The sequence below is a fragment of the Rosa chinensis genome, chromosome 2, assembly GCF_002994745.2.
Source record: "Rosa chinensis cultivar Old Blush chromosome 2, RchiOBHm-V2, whole genome shotgun sequence".
NCBI lineage: Eukaryota > Viridiplantae > Streptophyta > Magnoliopsida > Rosales > Rosaceae > Rosa > Rosa chinensis.
Window position 1 is genome coordinate 13,577,978 of NC_037089.1, and position 15,663 is coordinate 13,593,640.

General features: G+C 38.0%; 2 protein-coding genes across 3 annotated transcripts; one reads left to right on the plus strand and one right to left on the minus strand.

The window, feature by feature from the left end:
- Nucleotides 1-104: 104 nt before the first annotated feature.
- On the plus strand, nucleotides 105-3,779 carry LOC112187561 (probable protein phosphatase 2C 55). 2 transcript variants are annotated; one of them, XM_024326408.1, is made up of 5 exons: nucleotides 105-377; nucleotides 624-1,322; nucleotides 1,657-1,981; nucleotides 2,564-2,713; nucleotides 3,330-3,779. In XM_024326408.1, exons 2-5 carry the CDS (start codon nucleotides 775-777, stop codon nucleotides 3,624-3,626), a joined length of 1,320 nt encoding a protein of 439 aa, XP_024182176.1. In that variant the 5' UTR covers nucleotides 105-377; nucleotides 624-774; the 3' UTR covers nucleotides 3,627-3,779. The 2 variants fall into 2 exon arrangements, with proteins under 2 accessions (XP_024182176.1, XP_024182177.1); XM_024326409.2 differs by lacking the exon at nucleotides 105-377 and adding an exon at nucleotides 1,431-1,476 and having other exon boundaries at nucleotides 1,210-1,322.
- A 334-nt stretch (nucleotides 3,780-4,113) lies between these two features.
- LOC112183728 (vicilin-like seed storage protein At2g18540) lies at nucleotides 4,114-7,431 on the minus strand. The gene is made up of 5 exons (XM_024322070.2): nucleotides 7,021-7,431; nucleotides 5,924-6,105; nucleotides 5,722-5,802; nucleotides 5,315-5,629; nucleotides 4,114-5,221 (listed from the first exon to the last, which is right to left on the minus strand). The coding sequence occupies exons 1-5, from the start codon at nucleotides 7,349-7,351 to the stop codon at nucleotides 4,286-4,288; spliced, it is 1,845 nt and encodes a 614-aa protein (XP_024177838.2). The 5' UTR covers nucleotides 7,352-7,431; the 3' UTR covers nucleotides 4,114-4,285.
- Nucleotides 7,432-15,663: the final 8,232 nt, after the last annotated feature.

The following is a 15,663-nucleotide window of genomic DNA, read 5'->3' on the forward strand; positions in this document are numbered from 1 at the left end:
TTGGGCACCAAAACTCAACCCTATCCCAAAACCCTTTTATCCTTTTGCTCTGAGATTTCAAAGCAAAGAGAAAATAGTGCTTCTAAGTTCTAAGTTCTAACTTGTGACTCGTGAGCTTTAAAAAAAAAAGGGCAAAAAAAGCATTTTATTTAATTTTAGCTGAAGCAGCTTCCTCCCTCCCACCACGTGTTTTATGTGGCTCATCTGTGAACCTTACGCGCCCAACCATAAACGGCATATTCCCAACAGCGAGAGAAGCTCCGGAGATAGATTGAATCGGCCACCATATATCTTCGGAGCTTCCATTTATAGCAAACCCTTATCCAGTTTGGTCTGATTCAAAGGATCTGGCTTCCCTTGACCACGCTCAAATAACGGTACCTCTTCCTATCTGGCTTTTACAGTTCATAGCTTTTGCTTTGTTGGGTCAAGTTCAAATCTTTTGGGTTCATTTTGATATGGGGTGGTTCTGTTTTGGCTCAGAAATTGATAAAGTATATAGAATTGTAGATAGGATTAGGTTTTGAAAGGTTATGGATAAGAAATTTTGAATCTTTATTGTTTTGTAGTGGAAAGTTTTGATCTTTGTGGTGAAATTGAGATTAGTTGTCCATTGTTTTCAGGTTACAGAGCCGTAGGAGCAGTTAGATTTTAGGTTAATGCGGTGAATAGATGTGCTCAGAGTGATGAGATTTTATCTGGGAGATAGAATTTCAGGTTGGGTTTTGTTTGTGAGGGCTATTGAATTAAGGGTGTTTTGTATAAGGAGTTAAAATGCCAACTGCTATACTACCCAAGGTGAACAGTACTATACATTCTGGTTTCTGGAGAGTGATAAGCCAAAGCGGGATACGAAATTCGAAAAGTTTAGTACCTTGTCAGGGGAAATTGTTGTCTCAAAACTCAGGGTTGGCGCGTTCTCTACCGTGTTCGACCCTTTTGGTACCGAACACTAGTAGATATAGTTTTGGTTCTTTAAACCAGGGAAAAGCTATGGCAGCTTCAAGTTCGAAACCTGTGTTTGGAGGAGATCTTTATGTTGATGACTTAATTGCAAGTAGTGGGAATGGCTTAGACTTCACAAAACCGGCTGGTGTGTTTTTTAATGATAGAAGTCGTAGCAGCTTCCTGAAAGCTAGCTTGAGTTTGAGAAGAAAAGAATCGTTCAACGGTCGTCTAGTTTCTGTGCATGTTGGACCTTGGTTGAGAAATTTTCATGCCTCGTCTTCCATGTGCTATGCTGCTGGTGCTGCTCAGAATGTGTCAGTTGATGGCAACTCCAATGAAGAACAGCTTGCAAATTCTACTGTTTTGTCTGATCAGTATGTTCTCTCATCTGTTCTTTTATTTCGGTTCTTCCATCTTTTGGTTATCTCTTGCCCTCTCTGTTTGGTTATTTTAGGGTCTTCATTTTCTTTTCATTTGTTTAGCATTCGTAGGTTCAGTCTTCTGGGACTGCAATTGAGGAATGCCCAGGTGCATGCTCTGACATATTAATTTGTTTATATATCATTTGTGAGCTTAGTAAAATCCCCTACAGGTTAATAGCAAGCGGGATTGATTAGTGTTTACTTCATTTGAACTGCACTGACAGCACTTTCTAGATCCAAGCGGTATTCTCAGTGCTTATATATCATTTCTTGGTTTCATTTTCAGACCTGTTTTGGGAGAGAGAACTCTGAAGCTACTTTCAGGATCATGTTACTTGCCACATCCTGAGAAGGAGGAGACAGGAGGAGAGGATGCCCACTTCGTTTGTGAAGATGCACAGGCAATTGGTGTAGCAGATGGTGTGGGTGGATGGGCTGATGTTGGTGTTAATGCTGGACTATTTGCACGGGAACTTATGTCTCATTCTGTTAAGGCAATTCAAGAGGAGCCTAAGGGTAGCTTTGAACCCGCCAGGGTGTTGGAGAAGGCCCACTCATGCACCAAAGCAAAGGGTTCTTCAACAGCTTGCATCATTGGCCTTACTGAGAAGGTTTGTTTGTTATTCATTTGGACTGACCATCAGCGCCTATATAATTTACTGCTGAAATGCTTGTTCCTTTAATTGTGTAAGAATAGATATGATCTGGTTTCTAGGGATTACATGTGATCATTTATTTGCTTTTGCTTCTGCCCGGCATCTGGATTTGTGTGGCTGTGTTATGCATCTGAAATAAACTTGACAAAAGTGATCTTAGTGTATATTTATCTTCCTATTACCACTCATCCATACATAGCATAGGATTAGAAATATGTCGAGGACCAATATACTGGCAATCTGCCCTGGACAGCTTGTGGAGCTCATAAGTTTCTGTCCTGAATTATCGCCCGGAACTTGTAGCTTTTCAAGCTTAGTGAACAGTAGTCTTCCATATACAAAGAAATTGCTGAAAAGAGTTGCAAGCCTTGCTTTTGTACTATATTGAACAAATAATCTTGAAAAGATTCCAGAGTGGAGATCAAACATAGGCGGCAGATGCCCAGTCCTGAGGGATTGTTTTTAGAGTTGAACATCAGGATGATTTCAATATAGTGAGTATGAATATGTTTCCCAATGGTTTTCTTCATTTGGCAGGGCTTACATGCTATCAATCTTGGGGACAGTGGATTCGTAGTGGTTAGAGATGGAAGCACCATCTTCCGATCCCCTGTTCAGCAGCATGGCTTCAATTTTACATATCAGCTGGAAAGTGGCAGTGGGGCTGATCTACCAAGCTCCGGTCAGGTTAGTTCCTTACCCAAACTCATCTCTAAAGTATTGAGCAAGATGCAGTGATAATATCATGATCATCCAAGTAATCTATTGTGGGGTCGGCCATTAAAGAAATTAAAGTTCAGCTGGGTATGACAATGTGTAATGTGTTGGTTATCTTCAAGTTTCAATGTGATAAAGCTTAATTCCGACCAAAAGAAAGGGCTGAGAAAGTACGGCTAGGATGGAGGATGGCACGGCTAGGAACTTGTAGATGCAAAAACCTGAAACTCAAGAGCAAACCGTCTACACTCTTCCGGAACCTTCTTGAGTAATGTCTCTGGAAAAGGCTTCTGCCATTATTATAGATGGGAGTGTAGTGCAATTTAATGCACTGAGTGGGGAAATGGCCTTAAAATTTCTCATATATATTTTGTCTAAATCCAAATTTGTGGAATCTTTGAATACTAAATATTATGTCCATATCACTTTGACCCTGCTGTCGTCCAACTAAATATGTTCCTTGAACATTATAGGAGTCTATATCACTATTTTCAATATCATGTGTTTACATCAAGGGAAAAAAAGAAGAAAAGAACTATGAAATGCTCTGACCAACTTGGCATTTAAATTGGAACATGATGTGCAGGTATTTTTGATACCTGTCGCTGCAGGGGATGTCATTATTGCTGGGACGGATGGGTTGTTTGACAATTTGTATAATAGTGAGGTTACTGCTGTTGTTGTTCATGCCGTGAGAACTGGCTTGGAACCACAAGCAACTGCTCAGAAAATAGCAGCTTTAGCACGCCAGCGAGCACTAGATAAGAACAGGCAAACACCATTTTCCACTGCTGCTCAAGATGCAGGGTTCCGTTACTATGGAGGCAAGCTTGATGATGTCACCGTTGTTGTGTCCTACATAACTAGCTCCATCAAGGTGTGACACAGTGAGGGACCTAGTGTAGAGAACCATTTCCTTTGCAAATGCTTTATTTGCTTGCTTGCTTCTTGTAAGTTTGCGGATTGGGCTTAGAAGTCTATTACTCTGTTTTGCAATGAAACACAGAGAGTGTTTTACTCATCTTCGTTTTTCCTACTTCTATTCACTTTATTCTGCAATCTGCCTACATTCTTCTACTCTGGTGGTCTAATTATTGACTTGAATCTCAAAATGCTTTAGCACAGTACCTGAACTCTTAGAAGTCTTAACCTTTGAGTTTGTCATCAAAAAAACGAATCCAAACTGCCAAAACATGTTGTATACCTCTTTCTCTAACTGTTTGAGGAATTATTTCCTTCTTGAAATCTGTAATTCAAGCGTATAATGTGATGACATGATTGAACGCTTATGCGCCGTCAATAGAGAGATGCAGATCTAATCCAATTTTATATCTCAGTTGCAACGTAAAAGCTCAACGACTTCTCCTCTGTAATATTTAAACTATTTATTGTGTATATATCACAACCAAAATTTGTTTTAGATAGGCATAGAAAATTTATTACATGAAACAAAAGACTGAGAGGAAATAGTCTGACCACATGGAACTAATAGAAGGCAGCATATGACACTCTTATTCACATTACCTAAACATTTCCACACATTCAAATTTCTCTTCTTCCCGCTTCACCGTCAAAACGTTGGTCACCTTCCGTCTCTTGCTCCTCCGGTCTGGTTCTTCCTTCTATTTCCTCTTGTTGTTTCCTAGCCTCCTCTTGCTCTGTTTGGGCCTCTTTCTCTTTTCTTTTACTGTACTCCTCTTGTTGTTGCCTCCTGGTGTCTTCTTTCTCACTCTCTGCTTCTTCCTCTTGCCTCCTAGCCTCTTCTTGCTCCCTTTCTGCTGCTTCTCCTCCTTCTTCCTGTTGCCTCTCCCTCTCTTGTTCTTCCTCCTCTCTTCTTTCTTCTTCTCTCCTTCTCCTCTCTTCTTCTTCCTCCTCTTCTCTCTTCCTCCTCTCTTCTTCCTCTTCTCTCTTTCTCCTCTCTTCTTCCTCTTCTTTCTTTCTCGCTTCCTCCTCCTCTCTCTGTCTCTGCTCCTCCTCTCTCTTCCGTTGCTCCTCTTCTCTCTTCCTCTGTTCCTCTCTCTTCTTAGCCTCCTCTTCCTCCCTTTCCTTTTCAATTTCTTCCAACATTACTTTCTCCTCTTTTTCAGCACAAGAAGTACAGTCGAGTATGATTGATTCTGTTTGTGCAGCCAAAAGCTGATCGATTGTGGTGTTGGTAACATTCAAAGACACTGCCAAGACCTGTCTGTTCAAAGTTTGGAGAACCGAGTATTTCCCAGCCAAAAATTGAGGATAATTTCTCCTTGTTGTCGTGCTGAACCCCATAAACACAAATGAGTCATTATTATATGACATCTGAGCCATTGGATGGAACATAGGTACAGCAAATACATCTCCTTCATGAACCCTAAACCTCAAATTTCTGCATTCTGATCTCTTTGCTGTGCTAGCACATACCACCCTGACCATTCCTTGCCCCTGTAACACAACTGCGATCTCAGTTGCCCTTGGATTCCAATGAGGCCCCATCATTGAACCCTACAACAAAGCACACTCAAAAACTTCAAAATACCAGTTACAGTAATAAAAGTATAAAACACAAAATAAAGCTAAATATTGACGGGCACTGACCTTCGTCAAGTTCACCATGAAAAGACCAATGTTTGATCCAGTCAATGAAGGCGAGTTTCTCTCATTCACGGTGAGGCTCCAACCGTTACAATTCTTGAAATCTGGGTCCTCATCAAAAATATTATATGTTTTTGATTTTTCTTTCTTCTTATGCTTCTTCTTGTTTAATGCCATGCCATCATAACTGGCTCCTATAAAGGTTTTCAAGAACCGAGCTTCCAAATCCCAAAAGGTTTCTTTCTTCGTTGGCACTGCATGGATAATGGCTGATTGGTCTGTTGAATTTGTTATCGACTTGATCACATCCTCAGAAACCTAAATAAACCACCCATTTTCAGGAATTAACGATCTAGTGACTAGTAGTCAGCAAACCAAAAACACTAAAAGCCTATCTGTTGATTTCAGACCTGAAAAGCTGACCGAAGGATTTTGGTGTCGAAGCCTCGGACCAGGTCCCTAACACTGGAGTATGCTCCTATTGTTGGGTCCTGCATGAGTTTTGTTTTAACATTATAGACAAAGAAGATTTTGAAGTGAGTGATCATTTTCAACCAGTTTAATGCAAATTGAACAGGGGAGAAAGGAAGATGCAGAAATAACTCCTCTTACAAATACGTCATCATCGCTATTTGCAAAGATTGCATTAATTCTAAGTTTCTGACGCTCGGTCTGTAAATCACTCTGAACAAAGAAGACAGATCCTGGGCGGAGTCTATGGATATCACCTTGCTTTAAAGGAACCTCGTTGATTTGATCATCCTTTCCATGAGCCCAATTCAACCTCCCACTCCCTAAAACAACGAAGAACAAAATTAAATGATTGGAACTTTTCCATGGTGTTAAAAAAGAAATATACAACAACGAATTTTGATAACTAGAAGTGTGTTATTTATTATATATATATATATATATATATATATATATATTTTTTTTTTTTATAAAGTAGTTTTGAACCCAGCCTACCTGAGAGGGCTTAGTCTCATGGCCATACATATCATTAAAAGATGAAACACCTGTTGTTAGGAAGATATGAAACTAAAGCCCCATATAGAAAGATCATAATCCTGGTAGAGAACATCTCAAATAATAACACGAGGCTCCTTTAAACATAATCTTACATAATCCAAACTAACAAAATGTGCCAATCAAAGTTAGCAAGGTGCGTCAATTAAGAATGAACTAGAAGAGTGTTATTAGAACATGCTATAAGATTACATTTTCATAGCAATCAAGTTCAATAGCATTAACCATGTTATTTTTTGTTTCAGGTGAAAAAGAAAATCATTATTTGTCAACACTTCACAGACCACATTATGTGACAATTGATGTGTTAAATACAGTTGAATATCAATGTGCATTCATATCAGCTCACCTCAACTGGCACGGCCTTGACACAACAGATAACACACGGTACATCTAGGCATGCATAGCTAGTATGTTTACACCTTTAATTTGAACAAAATTTTAGCTAATTCAGGAGTGAAGTTACACTCCAGAAAAGTAAAAGCATATTATATCAAATAAAAAATAAAAATTCTATGATATTGTTCAACATCCATTTTAATTATTCCTGTTAATTGAATTTAGCATAATTACACTTCATAGTGATATTCAACTTTAATATAATGTAAGCATGTAGACATCAGTGTGGTTTAACATGGTAATTTAAAATAAAAAAATTTACTATACATTGGCCTACACCCTACCTGTGTGGACATAGAACACCATGTCAGAGTGTAGCAGCACCGGAAGGAACAGCGAGTTGGGTTCCATGATGATGAACTGGACATGGTAAGGCCCTCTCCGTCCATCGGTGACATCAATGGACGAGATTTCTCCGTACTCTGTCTGAACCAACGCCCTCCTCTGAGCTCTCCTCACCAGATACCCGGCATCACTACTGAAAAAATCCTCCTCATTTTTCAAAGACTTCAAAGAGGAAGAGAAGGCAGGTAGTGAAAGAAAGAAGAATAAGATGAACAGAGTAAGTGAAAACGGTGGATTTGAATCGTTGTTAGACATTTTATATTGAACCATGAAGAAATATGGATCACAGAACTGGCAGAACTGAACTATATAGAACCAAGGTGACGGTGAAGGAGGAGATAGACCAGAGCTGCTTCGTCTGGTTACAAAGCTAACGTGTCTTTGTTATCGACACGTGCAAATAGGTCAAAGCACGTGGCAGGTGATTACTATCTCTCTACTGGCAAGACCATGCAGTTGAGATGACTGATTTCTCTGGCTAAAGTTTCGCCGGATTCAAACAAATTTTGTTAGCTAATGGAGTATTGTGCTATATATAGTATGAGTCTGGCCCTAAATTTCGTAAGCAGTTATTGTCATCATACATGGACATCAGTTGGGCCAATTTTTCTAGGAGTTTGTGAACTGAGGTATACAAGCTTTTCACCCTCCTTGGTAATACATCCAGATATGAATACTGAACAAGACATTTATTCATCTATGTCAAATACGGCTGTAAATTGGCTCAATACAACTGAAGTTCATACTGAGTTATAATCGTTTATAACTCGTTCCTCAGCTCGTAAAGAAAACAAATCAAGTTTGAGATCTAGTACTCAGATGATAGAGCTCATGAACAGCTCGTATTTAATCATGAGAGAACTCAACCTGAGTTGAACTCAACTTGTTTTGTGAAAAATTGGCTCATTTGCTCAAATTCGTTTGATATAGCTAAATTTTAAATATTTTATTTTTATAAATTTCATTAACCAAATTTTTTTTTTTTAGAGTACCAAATCTCCTTTTTGCTATAATATTAATAAAATAAGGTATTGAAATTTATTCAAGCATAGAAGAAAAAAAGGAATTGCTTTAAAAAAAAAAAAAGGGTTTTGACCATTTACCCTAATTCTTGGGACTTTTTCTCCCTCACACCACTCACTTATTTTTTTTCCCACTTACCTATAATGACTCTAATAAGTTGTTTCCTAATATCCAATTAAGTTTTTTTTTAAATTTATTTTTTGAGACTATTATGCCCTTACCCCTTTGTCACATAGAGAGAGAAAATGGAATAGAGAGAAGCTATAGGAAACTTCTCGGATTCCGGTCACTGGTCGCCAGAGTGAGGTCATTGGTTGCCGGAATTAGGTCACCGATCGCCGATGGTTGGGCTTCTCTTAAAACCTCGCCGGAGGTCCCTAAAGAGGTTGTCGGAGATCTCATAGGTCACGGGAGAGGTTTATTGCCCTAATAAACATTTATTGGGGGTCAATAAAAGTGTATGAAACATCGCCGTAGGTCGCCGGAGATCTCATAGGTTGTCGGAGAGGTTTATTGCCCCCTCCCCCAATAAACATTTAGGTCGCCGGAATGGGAACTAATTCTTCTAAAATTAGATAAATAATTTTGATTAAAGACAAAGATGAGGAGTTACATCAATTCAAAACTTGGGGGGGGGGGGGGGGGGGGGGAATAAATGTTGAAAAATGTTTTATTGCCCCCAATAAACATTTATTACCCATTAAATGTTTTATTAGGAGAAAATAAAACTTTTTTTTTCCTTTTTTTCTTTTGGGGCCTTCTATCCCCATTTTACCAAGAGTCCTTGACCCAAAGCACCAAAAAATAAGCCAAAGTTATCCCACTTATCCCAGCAACATATTTTTGTTCCCATCTACCAAATTTAACACCAAATGACCATTTTTCCCTTAATCTAATTAAGAAATTACATCCTGCCACTGTCTATCTCTCTCATTCCCTCTGGCAGATCTCTCTCTCTCTCTCTCTCTCTCTCTCTCTCTCTCTCTCTCTCTCTCTCTAATCGAGCTCGTACTGCTTCGGCGAGTCGGCAATGCTCGCTGGCAAGCTCCCCTAGAAGTTATTCTCGTAAAGATTCAGGCCTTCCAGCTCCAGCCGAGTCAACTCATCTGGAATCGACCCCGTCAGCAGGTTCATGGACCCGTCGAGCAGCCAGAGCTTCTTCAACTTCTCTCTCTTTCTGAAGCCATACACCATTGTCGTTGGGGTCGTGGTGGAGGATGAACTGGGCAAGAGTTTTGGGGGCTGCGCGTGCGCCATTGCACTCTCGCTTGCTGCCACAGTCACCGGTGAAGCAGGAGAAGTGGTTGTTGGAGTGGGAGCTGCAGGCCCGGGCCCAGATCCTGCCCAACCAGGTCTGGTTCGGAGCGGGGAAGGGCGGTGGGTGAGGCTAGGGAGTGTGAACCCGCCTTTCTAGAGAATGGGGCTGCCAGAGTTGGGCTGGATGGCAAGCCATACAGGGAAAGGTCAGTTGTTGACCACGGGCCAGATGGCTATTGCAGTTTTTTGTTTTCTGGTGGTGACCTGGGAAATAGAATCACAGTCACCACGATTTGTTGCTGTTTTGGTCATGTTTCTCCTTCTTTTTTTTCATTTTTTTTTTGGTAAAATGGGGATAGAAGGCCTAGAAAGAAAGAAAAAAAAATTTATGTCTACTGGGGGGCAATAGATGTCTATTGGAGGGAAATAGACGTTTTAAATTTATATAATCTTTTCATTTTTTTCTTTAATCAAAGTTTTATTTGTCTAATTTTAGGAAAATTAATTCCCATTCCGACGACCGAAAGTTCTATTGGGGGCAATAAACGTCTATTAGAGGGCAATAGAGGTCTATTGCCCCTCTATTAGGGAGCAACAGATGTCTATTGGGGGCAATAGAGGTTTTCAGAAAATTCTAGTGGGCGGGGGTCGGTGATCGGATTCAGGTGAAAGTTAGATGGAATCCGGTGACCGGTGACGGGATTTCGACGGTCGATGACCAGAATCCTGTGTAGGTTAGCAGGAATCCGGCAGCTGGTGACATGATTCCGGCGGCCGGTGATCGGAGTCCGACGACCGGTGATGAGGCTCCGGCGAAGTCTCCTATGGTTTCTCTCTCTTTCTAAATAACACATGGGTGAGGGTAGAATGATATTAAAAAAAAGGGCTAAATACTAGTTAGTACCCTGTGGTTTAGGTCCAAAATCAATTCAGTCCTTGGACTTCTAATTTCATCAAAAACACCCCTGCACTTTCAATTTTGATCTAATAGGTTTAATTCATTAATATTCTGTTATGGGTTCAAGTTATAGTTGGATTATTTGTTGAAAAATTATTTATTTTTAATAGTAGGACTCACTCCTAAATTGACTATGCAGACCACCTCGACACCACATCATAAAACATAGGCCATATATGAGCCACATTAATAAGTTAAATAACTCAATTGTTGGAAAACTAACAAATTGGACATATTAGATCAAAATTGAAAGTGCAGGGGTGTTTTTGATGAAATTTGAAGTTCAGGGACTGAATTGATTTTGGATCTAAACCACAGCGTAGTAATTTGTATTTAGCCCTAAAAATAATAATAATAATAATAAAATCTTAATGGGGTATTAGGGAAGACATCCTTAGAGTGTTTTGGGTAAAAGAGAATTAAAAAAACTTAATAGAGTAAGTGGGAAAAAAATCTCTAGAAATGGATAAATGGACAAAAACCCTTTGACCAAAAGGGTGGTTCTATTCATATATACCTCCAAAATTAGCATTTGGACCTCCTTATTTATTAGACCTCCAACTTACTTTTTCATATATACAATATGCTAACTACACCTCCTATAATTTTTCCAAAATGCCATAAACCCATAATATATGAACAAATTTAGGGTTCTTGATAAAGGCTTACAAGCAACTGCATTGCAATGATATTCGGGTAAAAATTATAATAAAAACTCTGATTATGAGTTTATATATCAACTGCATTGTAATTGATATTTGGGTAATACTGTGCTAAAATTTATATAATAGAAAACTCTGATTAGATCAACATTGGAGATTTCTTTACTAGGGAAGGACCCTTCAATCTTATTCTTCTCTCATTCTCCCGCTGCACCTTCAATGATGAACCAATTAGAGTCCTGACATAAAAAACTAGAATTGGGAGAAGAACTTGAAGACCTTATTGCAGCAATCTTAGAGTTGGGTTTTCTAAGGTCACCACATTGCTCTCCATATTTCACTATTTCACTACCAAAAATAAGGATATCATAACTTTTACCCAGACCTTATGCAGCAACCATATAAATGCTTTGATGTTCCCTTTTTTCTTTTCATAACTGAATGCATAAGTATAAAATAAACAGAGTGACGTAGGACCAATTCTTGCAATCAATAGAGAGTTACAATGTCTTAACATGGATCATCATCTCAAATGCAATACACACTACAAAAAAGAATTGCAATGGCTACAGCAAAGGGCCACGGCACAGATTTGCCGTAGCTATTGGTCCTCCTTTAACGACTGCAATTGCTGCCGTCGCAACCGACACAGGTAGGTAGGTAGAGAATACCTAGGGGCGCGAGACAACTCTCTCTAAGGAACTCAGCAAAATAGCCCCGTAACTTCGGATTGACGATAAAATAGAATCATGGGTCTCGAACAGTGATTCGATTGGTGATAAAGAAAGAGAATTCTTGGTTCAGTTCTCCACCTTAGCACATAAATAAGATGCGACGGCTTTGCATTACTGTCGTTTGTCCTTATATTAATTTCGACTGCATTTACATGCCGTCGCATGTGCTTGTGTCAATTGCGACAAAGCTAACAAGCCGTCGCTTGTTTTAGGTAATAAGATACGAGAGTGAGGAAAAAAAAGAGAGGATAAAAACCATTTTCCTCTCTCGTTCTCTTCCTCTCGTCACAGGGCAAACACGTAGAGAAACTCATTCTATTGTCATTCCATCTTCCTCTCAGGTAACTCTTCTATCTTCATCTTCTTATTCCTCTTACTTGGGTCTCTTGAATCAATTCTAGAAAGTGAGGGTTACTAACATCTCCAATTGAAAATTTGGCCAATGGTTAATAGGTTATTCCAGGGTGGGCTAAGACATCTAGATACTGGCCAACATAAGCCCTAACTTTCTCTTCCGGTGGAACTGGTTCCCTTAGCTGCGTTTGAGTGTTCGCAGGCACGAGGTTTATTTTTCACTTTTATGATTTTTGTTTTGTGTTCATTTTTTATTTTGATATAATACTCAACAGCAAGCGTAGAAAACGATTTTAATTAGAAAAATTGATTTGTTTTTGTTGGGATTGATTGCTTTTGGTATGTGGATTGAGCTTAATAGAATAATGCTATAACAGAGATACTATTCATCATCGTCCTCATCAAACTGCCCTGTTGATAGTGGAAATCAAACTTGGTTTGCAGATGAAACTTTTCTTCTACTCTGGGTTTTGAATTTGGGTGAGACAGAATCCCTTCATCAATTTCGCCAAACAATGTACCTTGGTCTGGCACCGAATTCTCCAATCCCTCCGTGAATTGAAACATATGACTAGAATGAGACAAGAGTTGCTTCACGAGGTGTTGTGTCTGATATCATCTTAATTTCTACATTTAATGTTGTATCGATACATCATGGTTTAGTGTTATGATGTAAACTGTGCTCCAAAGTTGGTTAATCTTTTATCGGAAATTGAAATTGTTAGTTTATTAAACAACCATGTTTGTACTCATGTTGCAGGGATGAACCTAAGAAGCTCAAATTTCTTGGTCTTGATATGTCTATTGTTTTATGTTCTTTGATGCTTGCAAATGGCCTACTATGGAAGTAAGTGACTCACTGATTTAGTTATAGACATTTCTGGTATATCATTAAAAGATTTGTAATATCCTCTATTGGATTTTTGTCCCTTGAAGCCTTGAAACTTGATCTTCAGTATTGGAGCTTTTGAAGCCATTGTCTCTCAGTTCGGTATCACACACTTTCTTAGCTCTCTCTTTTGTTGCTCTTTTTTTCAATCATATGAAAATGAGATATCATGCTTGCACATTTTGTAAGAATAATTGTTGCTATGTACTGTAAAATTGGATTTGATCATTCTAATGTGTGCTAACGTAGGGAACTTGCTTGTTGCATGTATAACCAGATCTTCATATTGTATAATAGTATATGAAGAAGTGATGACAGTTCTTGTTGTTCATTTTGGGGCTTGGAAGGGGATAATTGATACATAGAGGGTTACAGTAAAATACAAAGGGGTATACTCATCTCAGTTTGGAAATGGATAATTGATCTGGTTGTTTTGTCGTCATTGAGTAGTATCCTAAAACAACTATGTGATTTCCAATATAACTTTTTACTGTTTTTTATTTGCCATTGTACCTACAACTCACCATTGATTCTTAATGGCTTGATATTATTAAACATCTTCAAATATCACATAATTGCTTTAGAGGTATGTTTGGTATTATGTTCTTACTCTTTACCCTCTGACATCAGAATATCATCTCCTCATTGTCATGCACTCTGTTAAGTGTTCCACATTCAGGAATATCAGATGAGAAAGTGGCTTACAGAGAATTTGGCAATTGGATTTCCATCAAAAGAAGGTATACTTGTTTAAATTGAAGTAATTAGCTAGCCTCCTGTTTTTTCTTTTTCGAATTATTAGTCTGCTAAAGGAGAGAAAACAATTGAAGTTTAGGTCCAACAGAAGAATGGAACTTGACTGATGGTCATTTTTAGTTTTAGCATGCTAGCTGCTTTACCTTTTGTCTATACTAGCTCCTTAATAGAACATTCCCCTAGGCTTTTTTTTTTTTTTTTAGTTGGCTGCAATGCTAAGAACACTAGCTCTTAGTTTGTTTCTTTCATTATGTTAAATGGAGTTATTCTAAAGTCAAGCATAATGTTCCTATGTCCTTAAGTTATGGTAGAGTTTTAGACTTTGTTCAACTTTCTCACCTTTGTTTGGTCAGGTCACTTTCACTTTTGACTATTGGTACGCATATGGTGTTTTTGAAGTAAACTTATATGACGATTGTTTCTTCAGTTTCCATACAAGTATGAAGTAGGTTGTAATTTGAAGTCTGAAAATTGAATGTCTCCTTACAATACTTTGATTATGATATAACAAAGCACATGATTGAATGTTGGCCTTCAAAATACATCTCTACCGTTCTACCTTAAGAAGCACATGATTTTGGTTTCAAGGATTAGGTAGATGACCAATTAATACCCGAATCCTAGCTAGTTTCTATGTCCTTAAATGGATTTTTTCTTCTTCTTATTCATGCAATCCTGCTTGCTCAGTAGTTCTTATTCTCTAGTGTGTGATGTTATGTTTCATTGGTATTGATGCAATTGTTATCAAACATGGTAATGATAACAACAGCACAATTGGACTAGGTACTTCTATCTATCTCTTACAGTATATTAATCTCAGGAAAATGTAATTTATTTGTTACCTGACTCTACTATTTTTCTTTATAAATATCTTCATTTGCAATATCTTTTTAACTGTACACTTGGACATATATTTTGACTATACTAACAGCATCCCATTTTTCATGTAGAAAATTCATAAAGTCATTTATTCAAGGCTTCCTCCCTGGCATTTCTTTGGAGCTTTTTTTTTCTGATATTTCTTCCTTCTATATTGATGAAAATGTCCAAATTTGAAGGATTTACTAGTATATCAGCCTTAGAGAGGAGATCTGCTACTAAATATTACATTTTCCAATTTATTAACATATTTCTTGGGAGCATAATCACTGGAACTGCGTTTCAACAATTGGATAAGTTCCATTGTTGAAAATGAGAAATTTTTTTATGCTCTACTTCTCACCTATAATTGAATTTGATTATTGTTATTATGGTATTTTGTTACTTTTGTTCATTAATTGGTCTTGATCTTGCAGGTGTGAAAAGACTTGTCTTTGCAGCTGATTTTGGCTTCGAAAATCACTTGTTACCAGGGTATTATGTATTAAAGGTACTACACTAGACATGACCTTTTTCTTGAAACTTACTTCAAACTATATATGAATAAACTATGAGGACATTGAATTCTCAGTAGTAGGTTCTATTTCATTAGAGTTTCATTTGCTCTTTTCTAATGCAAGTCATGTTCACTTTAGATGATGTTTTGACTGTAGGATCGTCTAAGATATTGGTAGGTGTCTGAAACTATTTTTGGTTTTGGTTCTGTTGGCTGGAGTTTGAAAGGTTTGCTGAAGTTTCCAGAATCTAGTGAAGATGGAGAAAGGACGCTTTCCAATCACCAAGTATTTCAGAGTTTGCACTTCAGTATATAAATTTTGCCTATTAGACATGAGCTTTTTGTATTTTAATTTTGTGAATTTTGAACATTGCTGAGATGTATGAAATTAGTGTAACATTCTCTTTTTGTAAAACTTTTATCCAAAAACAAATAAAAATTGGCATGCATATTTTTTTTTTATAATTTTTAATTAACACTTTTTGCCTTCGCAAGTGACTTTTGGCGACGGCAAAAAGTTTTCGTAGCGATTGGTAGCGTCGCCAATATTCAGCGGACGTGGTTATTGGCAAGA